This window comes from Lygodium microphyllum, chromosome 9 (genome assembly GCF_053477565.2).
Source record: "Lygodium microphyllum isolate KBCC chromosome 9, Lygodium_microphyllum_v1.1.10, whole genome shotgun sequence".
Taxonomy (NCBI): Eukaryota; Viridiplantae; Streptophyta; class Polypodiopsida; order Schizaeales; family Lygodiaceae; genus Lygodium; species Lygodium microphyllum.
The window spans coordinates 20,559,829-20,581,261 of record NC_141143.1 but is presented as its reverse complement, the minus strand read 5'-3'; the positions used below and the strand labels follow the sequence as shown (position 1 = coordinate 20,581,261).

The 21,433-nt window shown below is 42.4% G+C and overlaps 1 protein-coding gene across 8 annotated transcripts in view; it reads left to right on the top strand.

The window, feature by feature from the left end:
• Positions 1 to 1,692: 1,692 nt before the first annotated feature.
• Positions 1,693 to 21,433, top strand: part of EMB2820 (Cytidine/deoxycytidylate deaminase family protein) — a 225,124-nt gene continuing 205,383 nt past the window's right edge. For 2 of the 8 annotated variants that reach the window (XM_087684387.1, XM_087684384.1), the window contains exons 1-4: positions 1,695 to 1,956; positions 2,116 to 2,288; positions 2,381 to 2,432; positions 19,453 to 19,523. In XM_087684387.1, the coding sequence (XP_087540513.1) occupies positions 2,219 to 2,288; positions 2,381 to 2,432; positions 19,453 to 19,523 (193 nt within the window). In that variant the 5' untranslated portion in view covers positions 1,695 to 1,956; positions 2,116 to 2,218. Of the gene's footprint in view, positions 1,957 to 1,986; positions 2,009 to 2,115; positions 2,289 to 2,380; positions 2,433 to 19,452; positions 19,524 to 21,433 lie in introns of those variants that run through there. The other 6 variants (XM_087684382.1, XM_087684386.1, XM_087684381.1 and 3 more) reach the window with 6 other exon arrangements.

Here is a 21,433-nt window from a genome sequence, read left to right as displayed (position 1 = left end):
TGTGGCCAAAAGTAGCTCTCTTCTTCTTCTTCTTCTTCTTGCATGCTTGAGCTTGTGCTTGAGAGAGGGAGTGTGAGAGTGTGAGGGAGTGAGTGTGTGAGGGTGAGGGACCGAGGAGGAGAAGCTCTCCATCTTCTCCTCTCTTCTTCTTTTCTCTTCTCTTCTCTTGTCTTGCTCGTGGCAATGGAGCTCGGAGCATGGAGCGTGAGGATGGAGCTTGCTTGAAGCTTGCACTTGGATCGTGGAGCTACTGGAGTGCGCGGGAGAGAAGGTAACTCGAATAGCATGGAGGTAAGCTCACTACACCCGTAATATAAGCGAAAGCTCCCACATTTTGGTTCTGTTGCCGGGACCAACGGATTCAAGCCTTGAGCGCTTGCGCGCTTCGAATCGAGCATTGGAGTAGGGTTTCCCCCGAACCGGTGCTTGAACTTGCTTGAATTGCTCCACAAAATTGTATGGGTCATCTTTAGCTCTATATTTTCTCAGTTCTTTAGCTATGGGGAATCTTAGCTTGTTGTTCTTTTGTCATTCTCAAGTCATCCAATGTTTGGGTGGCCATGGCCACTCCCATTTTTGTAGTTGCGGATCATCTAAGAGCTTTCTAAGTAGTATATGCATCGAGGAGTTGTTGGAAGTTCCATGAACTCTCAATAGCTTGATCATTTTTCTCATTTTATCTATGTTCTTATCTAAGTTACGTCCTTAAGGCTTTTTGGTACTCATTAACTTGGGCTTTCAAGGCCTCAAGAAAGAGGTTAGTTTGTTTTTCTAGCATCTCGAGATAACACTTGCTCCTCCTAATTTATGAGTTTATCTATGAAGTCATATATTATAGGGATGGGAGTTTCTTTGAGAAAGTTTTCTTTGGGTGAAGACACTTCAAGTTTGGTTCATCCTTTACAGAGGTTAAAGTATGTTTTGTTAATGAGTTCCTTGACTCTCACTTTTTTCATGAGAAATAATCAGTAGGATATGATAGGATTTAAGTGAGATAAGGATTCTCGTGCCTAAGATAGATTTCAAAAATGTTGAAAGATTGAAGTATCATCCTCTGGCACCTCTCTAGTCTTCTAAACCAATTCTTTTACCTTTAGGTTTGCTTCTCCTTGACTAGCTGGCTTTCATTGACTTGTTTGACCTTTCACTTCAATTGAATTTGACAAGCTCCTTCTTCAAGGATTTGCAGCCTTTTCCATTTTGGAATAATAGTTGGATGAATTAAGATAGGAGCTAACTACTAAGTCGACTCTTAATCAATATAATCGCACCCACAATGATCAGAGAACACAAACTTAATTTATGCCTAGATAGGTAAAGACCACACAAAAAGAAGATTTGACCATCTCCAAAGTTAAGTACATTATGAAACAAATATCTAATATTCTGCTAGGGTGTTGCTAATATATCTACCTAATGGTGGGTAGGTCCGTGGGGCAAACACTAGCCTATTTTTACAAGATTTAAAGGGTCTTGTTTTCTTCGTGAAGTTTAGGGCTTCTATACTTCATCCATTGCTCCCTAGAAAAGATTCCTTTCGAGTTCTTCAAGAAAACCTCTGACATTTGGTTTAGGGCCAGGCGTCAATGAATCCTCTAGCTTATCCTTTTCGTTTCTTTTCCTCTCACCCAACCATTTCTAATGCTATTGAAGTAGACCATCTTCCTTTGTTTCGACCCACCAACTAAGCTTCAATTGGTTGATCTTTTTAGCTATGTGAGAGACAATTTGACAGGGCAATGTGGATATGCATGTCTTGGACATGAAATTCATGTTTAAGGCAAGGCACATTATCACCTTCTATCAAGTGTGATGCATGCAAGCTATCTTGAGCATAAGTTCTCTGCTCGCCTAGACTATGACGCCGTGCCCGAACTTGCTAATGGCCCGACAAAATCTTGAACACTTGCCCAAAATTTCCCCCTTGTGCTTGGAGTTGGAGACTCTTCCAACCTGGTATTATAAGCTTGTCGTTGCTCGTATGTTGCCTAATATTTTGTCGCAAAATGTAATACGTCTATGAACAGTTGTGTGCGCTTTTTAATGGGCAAATCTACCTCTACACGGCATGTTATACACACAGTATATAATAAACACTCCGCTTGTTACATGTAGGTCCCGTGCAATGCTTGTACGCACTGTGTGTTCTGCCTTGCTTGTCTGATGAGTCAGTCATGCATTCTTGCACTTGCTAGCAATCGTCGTACGAGTATAAAGAATGGAGACATTTCCTGAACTTTGGGATGTGACACATGTTCCCGGGAACCTTAAGGCAGAGCAATCCACTGGTGAGCCTAACTATCTCCTGCATTCTATTTGTTTTCTTCCTTAATTATGCGTCTTTTTGCTAAACGCTAATGATTTTGATTTTGTTTTATAGTGGATGTGTATGTTGCAAAAATAGAACCAAAATCAGCAAACACTCTAATCCGGTGAGATCATTTCCTTTTAATGTTGAATTGAATGTATTGGGGATGCTTTGATTAATCATTGAACATATAAAACACTTAGGCCATATGGTTGGTTATGGTGATGTGTTTGCAAAATGGCATGGGGGACAGTCCGAAAGTAAGATACCCAAGTCTAGATGACTGAATTTGCATTTCCTACTGTAGTGAATAAATTCCAAACTAAATGTAGGGAGAAAGATAGATTAAAGTAAACAAAGAAAGTCATTAATACCTCTCATTATGAGAAGTACAAGATGATTGAGGAGTAAAAACTGTGCATTTTTATTCATAGTGTGTACCTAAATGGTAGATGCAAAGAACAAGCCCAAGAATGACTCTCAACCTAGATTTTTCCTAGTATTTCTTCAGCTTCTTTGGATCCAATTGCCAGATCAGCTTTCTTATCCTCGAAACTCTTACACATGGCCTTCTTGAATGAATTCCTTCCAAATTGTGTAAGCATATATTACTGGCATACTGCTCTCTACCCTAACAACGTTGCTTTAGATCGGTAACAAGGTTTCTTGAAAATCTGGACATTGAATGTACTAGATTAAACAACCTTAGCTAACGTTAATTAGCTAGTCTGTCATTGCTATGGACAAATTTGCCCATGTGGATGTGACAATAAAGCCTCAAATGACAATTTTGAGAGCCATATGCTAACAAAACATCCTATTGTTGTCCAAAATGCAAAAGAGAGGTTAAAATAAAAGGAGCCATGTAAGCATGCAAAACATTCATATAATTTGGCGTTGCTAATGTATTAGCATAACACACCCTTTGATAATTAAATTCCTTCTTGGAGACCCATGAGAAGAATCTTTTTCCTCGCAACAAGTGCCTTGCCTTTCTTCTTATTGCTTTTCTTGACACATATTGCTAGGCGTCTGGTGGTGCCACTTGTTTCTTAACCTAGAATATGGCCATGACTTGGATTGGTAGCCTTATTGGATAAGTTTCCTACAATCTGTATGCAACAGATTTACTTGAAAATGTTGCTGTATATGGGCTCTCCATCTCTCAGTTTGGTGATGATACCATGTAAGAGTGTACAACAGAAGAGGAACAGGGAGAGAAGAAAAAAAATAAAGATAAAACACAAAAGAACATAAAGAATCCTGACACAAGATTGCACACAATTAGTCCTTGCATGTTGTGGAGGTGAGGGTGTTGGGCTGAGATGACTCAAGATCTGGCTCAGCATAATGAGAGATTGATAATGGCTGGAATAATGATGATGCAATTTGAATATGGGAGGCATAGGTTGGGCAACTATACATAGGGAGTGAAGAGCAAATAGGCTGAACTAATGATAAAAACATGTGATCTGGCCAACCAAAGGCTGAAAACAGGGCGTTCCCACTACCACATGTCTTGACTCATAAGAGTACTTCCTTATGAGTCAAGACATGTGGTAGTACAGTGCATCAGAAAGAATTTCTCTCTAAGAATACAATGCTTATTGTGCGAATCATTTGATAACAGATCATAGACTTTAGCAAAGTCCTCATTCTCTACATACTGTGTCTTTATCTCATCTAGCTCATGATGATATCCTATAGAGACCGCTGAAACCTGTGGTTTCCTAGAAAATGCATCAGCCAAAACATTTTTTAAACCCTCCATGTGTATTGTTCGAAAGTGAAACATGGATAAAAGTTGGCCCATTGCGTATGCTGACAATGTAGTTTGAGTAAGAAAATATTGCCTAGTTTGATGATCTGTCTGTACAACAAAATTAGCCCCGAGTAGCAGGTAGTGTTTCCTAGTGGAAAGAGCATGAATTATAGCAAGCAAATTTTTCTCATAAACCTGCAAATTTTTCTCAGCACCCTATAAAATTCTACTCTTTTATGCCACAACATGGCCTTTTTGCATGAGAACTGCACTAGTGTTGTTCTTGCATGCATCACATTGAACAATGAAAGCTTTTCAAAGATTTGACAAGATCAACATTGAATCCAAAGTAAGATTTTCTTTCAGCTTATTGAATGCTGCAATTTCCTTATCAGCCCATGTGAGTGGAACTTGCTTCTTTTGCAATGCACGAAGGGGTGAAGCAATTTCAGCAAAGTGGCATATGAATCTTTTGTAATACAAACATAGTCCCAAAAAGTTGCGTACGTCATGCAAGGTTCTCAAATGAGGGCAGCTGTATATGACTTTCACTTTTGTAGAATCCATTCTAGCAACATCTTTTAAGACAATATGCTATAATAAGTGAATCTCTGACATGAAGAGTTTACTCTTTTTTGCATTAATAACCAACTTGTGTTTTCTGAGTTTGTTAAACAAAGTAGTCAAATGTATTTGATGTCTTGCCTTATTCTTTGAGTAGACTATACTATTATCAAAGAATGTGCCGATAAAAGACATGTAGGGTCGAAAAAGTTGATCCATCATGTGATTAAATGTCATAGACATATTTGTAAGCCCAAATGGCACGATTGAGAACTCAACCCAAAAGTGGTCCTAAAAGGTGTCTTGTGCACATCTTTTGGCCTTACACATATTTGGTAATACCTATGAGAGTGCGCAACGGAAGAGAAACATGAAAACAGAGAGAGAGAGAGAGAGAGAGAGAGAGAGAGAGAGAGAGAGAGAGAGAGAGAGAGAGAATAGTCCTTTTACGAAAAAAAAAAGAGAGAGAGAGTAGAAGATGAGGGAAGAATATTGCATTGATTGAAGAAGAATGTTGATACAATGATGATGGGTTGATCAGTCCCTGCATGCAGCCCACAGCATCAGTGAGGACATCAGATCGGTCTGATGATGACGGCAACATTGAAGACAGAGAAAGATGATGGAGTCGGAGTGTGTACTTGCCAGGGAAGAAGGCAGATGACCTAATGTGTAATGATTGCCAAGTGGAGAATGGCTATAAATTGCCAAAAAATACCTAAATTGTAGCCTCCCCCATCAAAACACATGACAGAATTCAGAGCTCCAAAAGTCCTCATCTGACTCAGACTGAGGCTCACAGGCAGGAGATGACAAAGCATGACAAACATGACTGCTAACACCCCCTCTCAGATCTTGGATGTGGCAGAAGACCAAGGAAGAAATGGATCCTAGGGTGGCAAGAGGAATTCCAATGTTGATAAAGTCTGTCAATGAAAATTGCCGATGAAGAAGCTCCTTATGATCCTGGGAAATCCCCTTTGAAAAGTAGGGGCAAGGAATCCATAGTTGCATCACCGAGATCAGCCCCCTCTAAAAGGGATGGGAGGTATGAGGGAACCACCTAAGGAGAGGGTGGGGGATGGGAAGGTACCTATGGAAAAGATGGCGCACAAGCGGAAACGGGAGTAGTGGCAATAGACAATTGTCTCAAAGGACCTTGCATAAGAGAAGGGGAATGGCGCCTATAAAGCTTGCTCTCCTGCCAACGTGTCGCAAGTACATAACCCGGGTACCAAGCCTAGTAAGGCAAGAAACTGAGAGGAGTGGAAAGTCCAAGTCCGGAACATAAAGGGCCTATGAAAGGGACCTCGACATGAGGTCAGGAAATAAAGGTGAAGTGTCAACACCACAAATAGGCATTGAAATAATGTCACTATAGTGACAGAACCCTTAGAAGGGCATAGATCCTCCAACAAATCACCATGTGGAGTCATATGACTAGAAGCTCCACTATCAACCAGCCAAGGCCTCTCAAAAGATAAGGCAACCACTGAAGAAGACTCCTCCAAGTCAACAATATGAAGGAACATCGACTCATGGGTAATTGTTGGAGTAGAGGTAGAAGGCTTGGATGTTTTAGCTCCATTCTTTACTCTTGGACGAAGGTGAGGATACTTCTTCCAACATTTCTCCTCTGGATGTGTTCCCTTTTCACAATATGGGCATTTAGGCTTCTCTGAGTCGGAGTCAGAGCTTGAAGAACTCTCCGGCCTTTTAGCCTTTGACTGATTATTTCTTGTTGTTGGGCAGCATTCATACTATAGGGTGGCCTATTTGGAGATGTAGTACTAGGTACAAGGTCAATCGGATGATCCTTTTGTCAGAGTGCAGCGATGCGGAAGCGCGGGACCAAGACTGAGAGAGAGTGAACACAGAGAGAGAGAGAGAGAGAGAGAGAGAGAGAGAGAGAGAGAGAGAGAGAGAGAGAGAGAGATCTGTTGTATAAGGTGTGTTGTATACAAAGATACGCAGATATATATACGGGCGCAGTGCGCGGGACTGCGTGTCTCCACCTCGACGATGCAACCTGTTGTTCACCTCGAAGTACGCTGCAGTCTGTATGAATCTCCAGCCTGAAATCTGCAAAACACACATGGGAACAATGTGCAGATTGCCGGCTATAAATAGCCAAGAATAATGCGATCAAATATGCTGCCGATTGGTACAGATCTGTCCGATTGTACCAGACTGCCACGTGGCAGTTGACGTGGCTGCCTGCTCCGCCAGGGGATGATTGACAATCGCTAACACCCCCTCTTAGAGCCTAGACGGGGCAAAAGCTTGAGGAATCTGGTGTGTCTACGAAGTAGAGCCTGGGGAAGCAACTTTGTAAACAAATCTGCAAGATTGTCCTCCGTCTTTGCAGTACTCCACAGCTATGGTCTCATCCAGAAGCTTCTCCCGGATGAAGTGGTACTGGATCTCTATGTGCTTCGTCCGGGCATGGAAAACAGGATTCTGTGCCAAGGCAATGCAACTCTCATTGTCGCATCGCAGAAAAATAGGACGAGTCTGGGGCAGCGAATCTCCTCCAACAATCTCCGAAGCCACACAGCCTCACATGTGGTGGAAGATGCGGCCCGATACTCCGCCTCAGTAGACGAAAGGGCTACCGTGGGCTGCTTCTTGCTACTCCATGAGATAACACCTGCACCCAAGGTAAAACAGTACCCTGTAGTAGACAGCCTGTGGTCCACATCGCCAGCCCAATCCAAGTCGCTCCAACCTACAAGTACAAGATCTAAACCACCTGTGCCTGTTGGATAATGAATCCCTAAGTCAGAGGTCCCCCTCAAATACCGAAGTATCCTTTGAGCAGCCTGCCAATGCACCGTCTGAGGTTCACTCATGAACCCCGCCAAGAGACCGACAGCAAAACAAAGATCAACACGAGTGTTGAGGAGCCAAATCGATGATCCAATCAACTGACGGTAGCGGGAAGCATCCGCCAAGGGAGAATCTAAATGTGAAGTGACCTTCCAGTTCGGATCCATAGGAGTAGAAATGGTCCGACAATCCTCCATCGCAAAGGAAACCAAGAGCTCTTGTACATATCTCTGCTGAGAGATGAAAATCCCCCTCTTGAGACTGATAAATCTCATGGCCCAAGAAGAAGTGGAGTAGACCCAAGTCCGTCATCTCGAACGTCTGATGTAAAGCTGCCTTCGTCTTGTTGACCTTCTGTGCATGATCACCTGTGACGATCAAATTGTCAACATACAACACAAAAAGCACACAACCAGCCTCGGAAGTGTGTACATAAAGCTGCGGATCGGCCTTGGAACGTCGATATCCCAACTGTGACTGAAGGAACAAATCAATCTTCTCGTTCCATGCATGCGGAGCCTGCTTGAGGCCATACAAGGCCTTCTTTAACTTGTAGACTTGCCCATCTGAAGATCCAAAGCCAGGAGGCTGCTCTACATAGATCTCGTCCTTCAAATCACCATTGAGGAAGGCCGACTTCACATCCAACTGGTAGACAGGTCATCTCCTATGGCCAGCCAGGGCAAGAACAGCTCGAATAGTCGCCATACGAGCGGTGGGGGCAAAAGTATCATGACAGTCAATTCCGGGGCGCTGTGCAAAACCTTTAGCAACAAGGCGAGCCTTGTGCTTGTCCAAAGAACCATCACTAAGGTACTTGGTCTTGAAGACCCATTTGACGCCAATCACCTTCTTATGCGAGGGGCGAGGCACAAGATACCAAGTGCCATTCCTCTCAATAGCCTCCAACTCGGCTTCTATAGCTTTCTTCCATGGTGTGGATTGTAAAGCCTCCTTCATGGAGGTGGGCTCTCGATCCTGCATAACATGGGTCATCAAACAATAGTTAGAGCAAACAAGCTCCGTAGAATGTGCCTGGTGCCTCCGTGACCGCCGCGGACCATCTTGCGGTCCCCACTCCTTAGGGACCCCCTCGATCCCTGAATCTCGTAGTGTGTCACGGGCCCAACGAGGAGGAGGCCAGACCTCTCCTCGTCGCTCTCCATCAGCGGAAGACTCTGGGATATCCACCAGTGGTAACTCCTCGGGGGTGACCGGTGGAAGAGTAGACTCTGTATCGGAAACAGAATCGGAATCAAAAGGCACTGGCTCCAAGGGAACCGTCTCGGGAGCCCAACTTTCCCCTGGATCTCTAAGAACGGGATGCTCCTCACCTGGTGCTATGGCCGGAACCTCCACGAACCGCACATCTCGACTAGTGTACACATCCCGCTTTACGGGATCATACAAACGATAGCCTTGGGATTGAGAGTTGTAGCCAACGAACACCTGTCTTCGGGAAGTGGCTTCAAATTTATCACGATGAGTCTTGGGAATGTGAATATAGGCATCACACCCAAAAACCCTAAAATAAGAAACATCGGGCTTAGTCCCAAAGTAAGCCTCAAAAGGTGTCATCCCATCAACGGCCGAAGTGGGGGATCGGTTAAGGATGTGGACGGCAGTAGCCACAGCCTCGGCCCATAGAAACTGAGGTGTCTGTCGGTGCTCCATCATGGTGCGCGCCATCGCGATCACACTTTGGTTCTTCCGTTCAAGAATGCCGTTTTCTTGAGGAGTGTTGGTGTTGGCAAACTCCTGGTGAATGCCTTTATCTGCACAAAAACGAGCAAACTCATTAGAAACAAATTCACCACCCTTGTTGGATCGCAAGGTCTTTAATTGCCGGCCCAATCAGTTCTCCTCAAAGAGAAGCCAATCCTTGAAGTGGGAGAAAGCCTCCGACTTCAATGCCAAGAAGTAGGCCCAAGTCATCCTGCTGTAGTCATCTATGATCAACATAAAGTACAAGCTTCCTTTCAAGGACTCGTTCCTCATAGGGCCACAAAAATCCGTAGATACAAGCTCCATCGGTGAAGTAGACTGCCGTGAAGCTTTGGTGGGAATCGTATCCCTATGCTGCTTCCCACAGATGCAAGAGACGCATGGCTGCTGGCTCACCACTATGTCCGGCAACCCTCGAACAAGCTGTCCACGAGACGCCCTCCGAAAATAATCATAGTTTAGGTGACCAAACCGAGCATGCCATAGCTCGGACTGTGTTTGAGAGGTAAGAAGAAGAGTAGGGAGAGCGGTAGAAGACGTCAATTTGTAGATGCCATTCTCCTCATATCCTGATGAGATAACCTTCCGTGATCCACGATCAAGGACTCATACCGAATCACTGTCAAACTCCACCAAAAGTCCAAGGGAACAAATCTTATGAACCGAAAGTAGATGATACCCTAAACTTGGCGCATGCAACACCTCTGAGGTATGGGTACCACCACGTCCATCTGGAATAAGCTGTATCTCACCCCGGCCTGCAATAGACACCGAAGAGCTATCTCCGATGAGAATTTGCCCATGTGAGGGTCGCAATTGGGCAACACCAACTGATGAAGGAGTCATGTGCCGAGAGGGACCACTGTCTACGATCCACTCTCGAGCCTAGGGGGCTGTCATTGCAGCATCAGAAGCCTTCGGTGTAGAGTCCTCAATGACTGCTAGATGAAGAAATGCAGCTGATGAGGGTGTAGCCACCGCTCCAGAATCCTTCGAGTCCTTCTTGTTGGTGTCCTTATTGTCTTTGTCGGGGCAATCCTTCTTCCAATGGCCGGTCTTACCACAAATATGGCATGTGGATTCTTTTTCCTTGTCCTTCTTTGACTTGTTGTCCTCCTTCTTCTTCTTTTGGTCCTTCCCCTTCTTCTGAGAGGCTTGACCGGTCAATGCTTCCGACTTGGAAGCATGCTGTCCCTTCAGTTGTTCCTCTTGGCCCAAGACCATAGGAACCAACTCTTCCCACCAAAGAGTAGACTCACGCCCCGAAGCAATAAGGGCGGAGTTGAAAGCACCGAATCGTGGCGGCAATTGGGACAGGAGTGTGATCGCCATGGCTTCGGAGGAAATCGGCTTCTCCGCATTCTGAACCTGCATCTGAAGCTGTCTAAGCTTGTTGATGTGCTCCCGCAACGAAGAAGACTTGTTTACGGACAAGGTCCGCATCTGCACCTCCAAAGAAACCCTCCTCATAAGGGTCATCCGGTTATACATCTGGTCAAGCTCCAGCCATATCTCCTGAGCCACCGTCAAGTGCTCGATGTGGGCTATCACGGCTGTAGTACAAGACAGAAAAAGAAAAGAACGAATCCGGGGTTTTAGTTTGTCCCAGTGAGACTGTGCCTTGGCCAACTTCGCACGAGCATCGGAAGAGAGTTTGGACTCATCTCTCACCGAGGGCCGGTCGATCTCCTCCTGTACAAGCTCCGCCAAATCGTAAGACTCAAGGATGGCCAACATCATCACGCGCCAGATGCGGTAATTGTCGCCATCGAGCTTTTGATCTGAGGGAAGAGCCGGTAAGACAGGCACCTTCCGATCCATGATCGTCTGGAACTCCAAGTCAATCTCTGTAGACATCTTCACCTGTAATGTTTGCACAAACGCAAAAGTAGCCCCCTCTGACTGTGTAAACGCAGCCTGCTAGGGCTCTTTCTTCTGTGTCCGGAACCTTTTTCACCCGCTGGAGGCGATGAAAAAGTAAAACCTGCACTTGAAAGCTGAAAACACAGCCTTCCTCTTCTTCAAACAGCAGCAAACAGCAGCAAATTCACCAACTGGACTCCTTTCCCGTGCGCCCACACTCGCTTCAGCCTTGTTCCGATGCGCAGCCCTCCTGCTCGCCCTCGAACACTGGAAACGCAGCCTTGTGTCGCGATGGAATCTCCTCTTCAGACAGGTTCTTCACTCAGTCAGTCCTTCTTCACTGCTCTGATACCATGTCAGAGTGCAGCGATGCGGAAGCGTGGGACCAAGATTGAGAGTGAACACACACACACACACAGAGAGAGAGAGAGAGAGAGAGAGAGAGAGAGAGAGAGAGAGAGTGGAATCGGCTCCATAAGCATCTCCCTGCCCTTGTGCATCCTCTCCAGTATGGTTTCATTAAGGGCCGAAATATTCTGCACAATGTATTGAATGCTCAACTGGCAATTGATTATGCAAGGCATTCTAATCAGGAGGTAGTACTGATTCAACTGGACCTGGAAAAGGCTTTTGACTTTCTGGACTGGTCTTTCGTTGCTGAACTTATGTCTGCTATGGGCTTTGGTGCTCGGATGTCTTGTCTAATCTACACCATTAGCGCTGCGGCGTCTTCGCGAGTCATGCTGAACGGAGGTGTTACTGAGCCATTTGTCCTTGCCCGTTTTGTCAGACAGGGGTGCCCTTTGAGCCCTCTATTCTTTGCCCTTGCGACACATCCAGTTCTTTCCATGTTATCTCATATGGCAGCCTCTTCTTAGTTGGCCGGACTGTCGCTTCCTATAGGACAGCACTTCATTAGCCAATCCCTGGTGGATGATACCTTTATGATTTTGCGTGTGGACAAGGATAACCTTCGAAAAGCATTGGATGCTTGGGGTCTCTTTGGTCAGGCGTCCGCTTCGTATCAATGCGCTCAAATCAGCCATTCTAAGCTGCACGGAGTCGGATTTGCAGTCCTTGGACTGGCAGGGTCTGGTTGTTCCTCGTGGCTCCATTGTCAGGCATCTTGGGTACCCTTTGGGTGTTGATGTTCCCCCAAAGCAGCTTCTGCAGTGGATTTCTCAGAAAATGGTGGCTAAGTTTATGTATTGGAAGTCTCAGGCCTGGCCCTTCCATGTTCGCCTCAAAGTAGCCCAGACAATTATGTTGCCAATGCTCACATATTTCTTGCCATTGTTGCCCTGGACTACTACGACTCTGAATGCTCTTACTCAGTCTATTCGCTTCATGCTATGGAAGAAGGACTCATTGCATGCAGGTATTTCCTGGATCTCGTGGTCGCATGCGTGCACCCCCAAACGCATGGGTGGCGGAGCTATTTTAGATGCCCAAACTCACATGCAGGCACTCCGTTGGTCTCTTTTCCGCGCCATGTGCTCGGATCATCATCCGTGGGTCGATATAGCCCGTTATTTCCTTGAGGGCCATGGGCTTCTGCATGGCAATACCCAAATCCGGAGTTCTTGGTGGCATGTTTTTAATGCTGATTCGCGGTTCTCCAGTTCTTCTTCATCGCTGCTTACTCATTTGGTATGTTCCTGGAAACACGTCCTCCAGAAGGCTCAGTGGCATCCAACGGAGGATCGCTTAGCTACTAACTCCTTTCAATTGAAATTACTGGCAGTCTCGCGTTTACTTTCGTGGGAAGGTAAACATGAGCTTAGACCACAAATCAACCGGATGGCACGTTTGGGCTTGTCTTCGGTTGCGGATGCCACCCTTGCCAGTCGCAATGTGCTTATATCGTTTCGTACAGCTAGGAGGCTTTTCAGGATCCCTCGTGGATATAGGCCTTTATGGGAACAACTTTTGAGGGTGCTCCAGAGCCGACAACCCTTTCCTGCCCTTGCTTCGGATTATCCCTGGCAGGATTGGGATCTAAAGGCCGGCTGAATTTAAGCAAAGCTTCTGCTAACCAAGTCTATCATCTTCTGATTAAAGATCATCAATGGCTAGTTACTAAAGCAAATGCTTTATGGGGATTGCATAAATCCCGGTCATGGTGGAGGGCAACTGTGATGGAGGGCTGGTTGAACAAGACACCCTTTAAATATAAAGTCTTTCTTTGGAGAGTGATGATTGGTGGTCTTCCGCTTGCTTCAGCTCTTTCCAAGCGACGAATCTCCAATGGCACCTGTTTCTTTTGCACCACTATTGTGGAATCCCAACCCATGTGGAGCAGCAGCAAGTTCAGCACCAACAGGGCAGATTGCATCATTTTTTTCCAGGCTGTGAGCACTCATCTACTTCAGCTCCACACTTTGCCATTGCTTCTTGGCCAGCCCAAATACCCCACTCCGGCACAGCCACATATGAAGCTCATGTATCACTTTCTTCGATATTGGGACTGTTGGCATAACTGGACCATTCGGAATGCTTTTCTTTTTGACTCCGCCTATAATGTTCAGCGGCATATTGTGAGGCTTAAGGGCCTCTTGTATTGGCAGTTAGCTCTTCTCCACCATTTTGATTTGCTCTCTAGGGAGGACTTACGTCCCTGGCAAATGGCAATTTCCTCTGCGTCTTTGCCATGACATTGTAACTTGTAGTACTTAGAACCTCTTCACATGATGGCTTAGATTGTCGTCATGTATCTTGTAATCAAGTAATCTTGTATTTTTTTCGTAATTAATACAATTACCTTTTACGAAAAAAAAGAGAGACAGTGGAAGATGAAGATCTGCTATATAAGGTGTGCTGTATACAAAGATATGCAGATATATACATGGGCGCAGTGCGCGGGATTGCGTGTCTCCACCTCGACGATGCAACCTGCTGTTCACCTCGAAGTACGCTGCAGTCTGCACGAATCTCCAGCCTGAAATCTGCAAAACACACATGGGAACAATGTGCAGACTGCCGGCTATAAATAGCCAAGAATAATGCGATCAAATATGGCAGGTTGATTGCATTAAATGCAGCCGACTGGTACAGATCTGTCCAACTGTACCAGACTGCCACGTGGCAGCTGACGTGGCAGTGACGTGGCTGCCTGTTCCGCCAGGGGATGACTGACAATCGCTAACACCTTTGGCCTTTCAGGTGGTAATTCTCTAGGCAAGGAGGCCAAAAAGAGAAATCTGGAAATTCATTTAAGAAATTTGTCCACTCATTATTCAACATTGAAACATTAGACTTAGCATAATCTTTACTAGCATCTTTTGCAAAAACCAAGTATGTAGAGAGATGATTTTTCATTACTGAAGAAATTGCTGAAGTGGACCTCCCTTTGCCCCATGCATGGCATAGCTTTGAAGCATTTGTATTTGGTTGCTCACCAACACCAATCTAGTTGTAGTCTTATGCTTCTTGCCTTTCTAATCCGTATTGTCATGTGTGAAGTTTTTAGACTTTCGTTCTAAGCATTCACGTGCTATATGCCCCTCTTGCTATACAACATTGCATTTGTTCACATCGTACAATGCCTTCCTTTCAACAGATTTCTTAATACTAGCAAATGGTATTTTTTTCCCTTGTTTGCCTTTTTTGAAAGGATGACTTAGACTTATTTTCAGCTTGTTGACCCTTTTTTGACTTTTCAAATTTGTTGCCCAAAATTACAGTATTGCTTCCCTTATTTTCAGCATTGTCCTTTGAAGCATCTTTGCTGCCCCTAAATCTTGTGACATGGCCTTTCATCAATGCATAAGCTGTATTTGCATTTTTAGTCAATTGTGCCATGCTGTTCACTTTTATCTTGGTGCAATAGTCTTGGATTTCTTTGGGTAGACCACAACCATAGGTCTCTATTTGCTCAGCCATTGTGACCTTACAAAAAGAGCCAATTGACAAACAAAGTTGCCCAAAGTTTGTATGCATGCTCTTTTAAATCAGCACAATGGTTTGCATCCAATTTGTACCAAGCTATTGTCACGTCCACTTCAAAAGTGTTTGTAAGCCATTGGGAAGAGAAAACATGTTTAAAATGCATCCAAGTTGTTGGTGCCTTGCCTTGTATCGAAAGGGTTGCCCACCATTGAAGTGTATTCTCTTTGAAGAAAGTGGCTACCTTGTGCGCTTTTGAATGCTCGGAAAAATTGCCCTAAGAGTAGGCTGCATCAAATTGTTGAATGAAGGTCAAAGCCTTCAATCTATCCTGCATACCATTTAAGGTTTCAAATTTGACTACTACCCCATCTTTGTAATCTTTAACTTTACTCAAAAGTGTCAACAACTATCATACATTGGTGGCTGCAAAAATGGTGGCCCTAGTGATGCCATTGCTGCATTTGTATTTAACATATGCCCAACAAGACCTCCCAATTGACCAAACATTTCAGTTTGCATTTCTAGCCACACATCAATCTTACCATACATGCCCATGTGCATTTCAGGCTGCAATGCCCCATGATAATTCCCTTGAATACCTAACATAGGTGGCTGAAAACCAGCTGCATTTTGCATGCCAATCCCTTGGCGGGTGCAATGGCATCCATAGCGTGAAACACTGGTCCACCCCCAAAATAACTTGGGTTGAGGGATCGTTTGTTGTGCATGAGGAACATGCTACACAATATTTCCATTTCCCAATGGACGATCATGATTTTGAACTAGTCCGGTGCACATTTGGCATCGCAGGTGCTGGTATATTATTTTTGACTGAAAAGATTGTCTAGAGTTTCACTTGGCTGTTTAGAATGCAAAGCAATCTTTTTCCCTTTATCATTAGGAACCGACTACATAAATTCAACAAATTGAGGTTGCTGAATTAACTGTTGCAACTTCATAACATCACTTTCCAATTGTGCCTTGAACACTACATTTGCTTCTTGAGCACCTTGAACTTGTGGAGTTGCCTGTGATTGAGCTGAATGCTTATTGATCACATTTGTTGCTTGCTATCCCTAAGCATTTTCAGCATCCTTGACTTAAAACCATGTGTTGAGTGTCTTCCAGGAGGGGATTCTTGTTCCTCATTCCTATTACCATTGTTATGTGATATCTTGTATCATTTGCCTCTTGCTATTCATTGTTTTGAGTGAGTATAAACCTTGTTATAATTGAATTATAGCAAGCTAAAATGCATGTGTTTGCACCTTGAGATGATCACGAGCTCACCTCCTTCAAAAAGATGGTGATGTCTTTGCAATGGAACCATGAAACCAGTCGTCGGAAGCCCAAAGGGTAGTAGACCACATTTTAGCAACAAAGAGTTAATTTAGCTTAACAATAAATTCTGCAAAAAAATTCCACACATAACTTGAGCTAGAGCGCTCTTGCACGAGACATGATAGTTGTTGGCCCCGAACTGATTGAAAACAAGATCTCTTGAGAGCAAGCTTGCATACAACGACTGATCCCATCATATCGCAGGAGCGTCTCTTATGGTATTTCTTTAGATTACTGATGTAAGATTGAAATTGGTTACAAATGGTTGTATTTCAGCTATTCCGTTGATCCACGGATGCACAATGACCTTGTCACCTTGAATGTTGGCCTCCAATCAACTGCAACGTGTTAAAAAATGCGAATGAACACTTTCGCTTGCCAAACCCTAAAAAATACAGCTAGAATTTGAACCTAATTTCGCAATCCCACATTGTTCCTCTCACAAATAGAGGGATTTTTTCCAATGAAACTGTGAGAACGTTGCTTTCTTCATGCGACGACAAAGTTGCCTAGAAAGTGCACTAGAATCGAGTTCTTACAAGAGAAGAGAGGATTTGCATACCTTGTTGTAAACAAAGTAACAAGATTGCCTAATGGAATCCCCATGCCAAGAGGAGAAGATTGGCTGCTGTCCATGTTCCATCCATACTATTAGCTCATTTTTCATGGCTGAAACTTGCAATTTTTATAGCAAAGAAGAGAAGAATGGCTATCTTTAAACTTGGGCTGCTCAAAATAAGAGAGGAGCCTGAAATAGCCATGATAAGCTTTCCAAAATGAGTAATTAGCTGTTTCTTAATTAGATCTTTTTTTAAATTAAGGGCTAATTAATGGCTTAGTCATTAATCGTAAGTGAGTTGCTTACTTGGGAAAACTTTCAATGTAACTTGATTCACGTTGCACCTTGTTACTTTTGCCTTGTTCTTGTACCACATAGCATGTATACTTTTCCATTGCATGCTCAGTGTTAATTTCTTCTTGCTTGTGTAATGATTAGTATGCCAAGAGCTAGGTGTTCTAGTGTGTTAATGTAGGGTGGCATGCAAAACCTAAGAACTTAGGCGAGGGTACCACCAGTGGATGTATTCGTAGTGTGTTGTGGCTTCTTAGCTGAAAGACCATAGACCTTGATATGACATTGCTCATCTACATGGCCCAAGTGTTGATAGTGTGGGAAAAACCTATTATTTTAAGGAAGTTGTTGCCGGATGAGTTTAGTTTAGTTTTTTTTTTTTTTTGGTTTTGATTGAGGACGTGGTGTCACCCTTGATTTGAGTCGCCTTTCTAGCTTGAGCGTTCTTTCCATCTCCAATGTTCCACTTTTTCATCAGAGCCCCTTATGAATATGAAAATGAGCGAGAGGACCTTTTGTGGACTTGATCATGGAGCTTCACGTAGTGCAAAAACTAGCATTCAACTTCATAGAAGGTCATCAATCAGGGCAATGAATTGATGTGCTATATAAAGTGGATGTATTTAGAGGGTGGCTTGTTTAAGAAGAATGTAAGCTAATCGTCATTTGACTTCGGTGAGCCAATAGTGTGAACTTGGCAAGTAATTGCCTATATTTAGCCAACTTGACTATAGATCATTCCCTTCCTTAATGGAAAAATCTTGCACCTCATAATCAAGATTAATTTGTTGGGTTCAATCTCTCACCGCATAATGGTCAATTAGATGACTCCAATGATCGGATGCTGGGGGAAAGTGTTGTAACTGAGAGTAAAACTCAAGAAGTAATCCCTACATTAACTTGACATTTGTTATAGCATTGTGAGTTCTCTATTGATGTATACGGTCAAGGTGGGTTAATTGAGGGTCTGGCATAGACTCTAAACCAACTACTAGGTTTCAAAGACCATGAGGCTCAAGCACTCGTTGCATTATGTTAGCAAGTGGTAAAATTCGATCCGTTGAAATGAGTCTTGTCCATAAAGGTATTCTTGGCCATAGCAACATGAGTGGTAGTGTTGGGGGAGGAATGGTATGGGTAGAGTGGGCAGGGTGGATTAGATGGGTAGATGGCACCTCTAGGCAGTAAAGCGGGACCTTTTTAAAAATCATATTATTTGGTTGTTGGTCCTATTTTTTTCCGACACTGAAGATAATCTCTTATTCTCGCGCATTTATAGGGGGAATTTATGAGATTGCAAAATGGAAAGGAAACATGAACATAGAGATGAAGAAGAGAGAGAGACTACAAGAAAAGAAGAAAGAAATGAGGACATGAGTGACAGTAGATTCATCGGGTGTAACCACTCATTTTTGTCATCGACTCAGCTATTTTAATGAAGTTATTTTAATAAACATTTTGTGGCTATTTTAATGAAGTTAAATTTAGGACTAGTGCATGCCTTTAATTTTAGTGGCTCAACACAGCTTGCAGTTGCGAGGATACTCAGTGGAGTTATTATTTTTGCACTTTGGGTAGGAATCGAACATTATTCCTATGCCACTTCTAGATATAGTTGACTTCAAGACTTGACATAGATGGGAGTTGTTTGATATTGTCATAGTATAGGATTTTGGACATTGTGATGTCACCACGCTATTGAGAGACATCATATATCCACAATAGAGACCCTTCCTAAGTATTGGAGGAGGTTGTCGAGCAGGAGATAGAAGAGGTTGTAGGTTAATGTTGAGTGTTGAAGAAGTGGAGATGTATTTCTTGATATATGCCACTTTTGGCACTAAAGATTCTAGACTACTTGATTGCCTTTCCATGTAGCTTCGCATTGGACACTCTCTTCAAGAGCATGTAGCTTTGAGATTAATGTTTTTTATATTATCATTATTGTCCTATATAGGGCTTGTGTTCTATTTTAATCTTGGTTACTTGATTGTGGTGTAGATTAGTACATTTCTTTTCTTGGTAGAAATGGATATTATAGAGATTAAGTTTGAGCCACACCTTCTAGAGGGCATGATTGTTCTCTAGTTTTCCAATTATCCTACTTTTTGCTCTATGTCTAGATATTTTATGGAACTATTGTTTTCTCTTGGCCTTGGGAGTAGACATTGATGTAACTTTCTTTCTAGGTATGTGGTGGTGATTTTCTTGTAAATAAATGCACATATGCATGTGTATAATTGAAAATAACATCTTGAAATATAAATATCACAAGTAAATTTTCAGTCATTTTGAGATCAAATCTGTCTCTTTGGGCAGGAAATTAAATGCTTGTGCACCATTGGTTAACCTTGGGCATGTAAAACGTATTCGGAGAAAAAACCTTGAAGGTGGAGTATTGAATATGAAGTGGAATGTGTAGTGAGAGAATGTGGCCATTGTGCTTTCTAATAGTTTCATTTGTGCTGAAATTATGTATTTAGTAAAATCATGCATGACATAGTCAAATAGGTGAAAATTTTGAATTGAAGTATTATGGAATAGGTACAAGTTTGGGTAGTATGAGAAAGAATCATCATTAGCATTTGAAATAGAAGAAAAAGCAAACATATATATTTTTGCCTACTTTTGTTTGCAATCAGAAAATGTTTGAATGAGAGTTTGTTAAAGATAGACTTGCATTTGTCCTCATGGAATGATAGTTTTAAATGACAGTTTCTAATGCGAGCTTATAGTTTATGCAATCCTAGTTGAGATTGGGTGGGGGGGACCATTCTTAAGATGTATATGTGCTCATCATGGTATAATACCCATATAACCACTAGGAATGTTACATTTTTTTCATAATGGACCCTTGTTCAAGACTTTGAGGTCTTGTCCAACTAGTATTACCAATATTTTCCTATACGTACAATGCATGCAAAATGTCAATATGGTCTACTTTTACTATCTATCATAATAAAAGTATAATAAACCTATTATTTTATAATAGATGCCTTTTAGAATTTAGCTAAGGTAAGTTCTAGAAGTTTGTCACAAGACAAAAGAATAAGAACTTGTATCCATTTTAATAATTTACTTAGTTAAATATTTATTAAATTTGTTTCCTTTGGTGTCTAATAATGCTCCATGGGAATCTATTAGAGTGGATTTCATCTTAGTTATTCTAAGAACGTCTCAAGGTCATGATATTATATGACTTGGGAACCACTTTAAAGTTCCCTTCATCTTTTTATTCTCAAATTGATGGCCAAACGGAGGTGATAGGTCTCATTCATTTGGATTTGTTGAAAGCTTATGTTAGTGAATAAAGTCATAATGGGAGAAATATATTTCATTGTTGGAGTTTGCTCACAACAATACAATGTACTTTTTCACAAGGAAAGCTCCAAATGAGATAATATAGGGTAAAGTGATTCCTCCTCCAATCATTCACACTAAAGATAAGATTTTTGCTCTTGATGAGTTTGTTTCAAGATTAAAAATACTAATGGATCGAACTTGAGCCACTATCAAATCTGCCCAAGAGTGACAAAACAAGGAGATATGAACAATGAAGATATTTGGATTTTGAAAATGGTCAATATGTATTCCTAAAATTTAATAAAAGAAGGCTAAAACAAGGCTCAGGTTAGAAATCATCTTTTTAAACTCTCTAGATACTCGGGGCCCTTTATAGTAATTGACAAATTAGATAAAGTTTCTTATCAACTTGAGCTTCTTGCTTATCGGAAAATACATAGTGCTTAAGAATTATATTAAACCAGAAACTGAGAAACCCACTATTGAAGATCCTCTAGAAGTCGAAGAAACAAAATAACTCTTGAAATCTGAACAAATTTTGTGCATATGGATTTAATTACAAAAGTGGCCATTTGTTACAAAAATTCTTGCTAAAATTCAAAGTTTTACCAATAGTAGATGCAATGTGGGTAGGTGAAAATTTTATGCATGATTACCCGAACAGTCTTGAACCATATAAAGAAGCTTTTCAATTAAGGAAAATAGAATAAAAGTTGGAGGCTTGTCACAACACAACAAAAAAAGAACTTATATTATTTTTGATAAATATATAGTAAATTATCTATCGAAATTATTTTCTTTGTAATTTAAAGATATTTTAAAAACTGCATTAGAGCCGACTACTGATAAGTGGTTATAGGTTATGGTGGATCCATGCCATTGTTGTAACACAACATGTCCATTTAGTTAAACTTACATATTATATAGAAATACTATGATTTCATTTGTGTGTCATGACCAATGTTTGGTAGGGAAAATGAAAGTTGATTATGTCTTA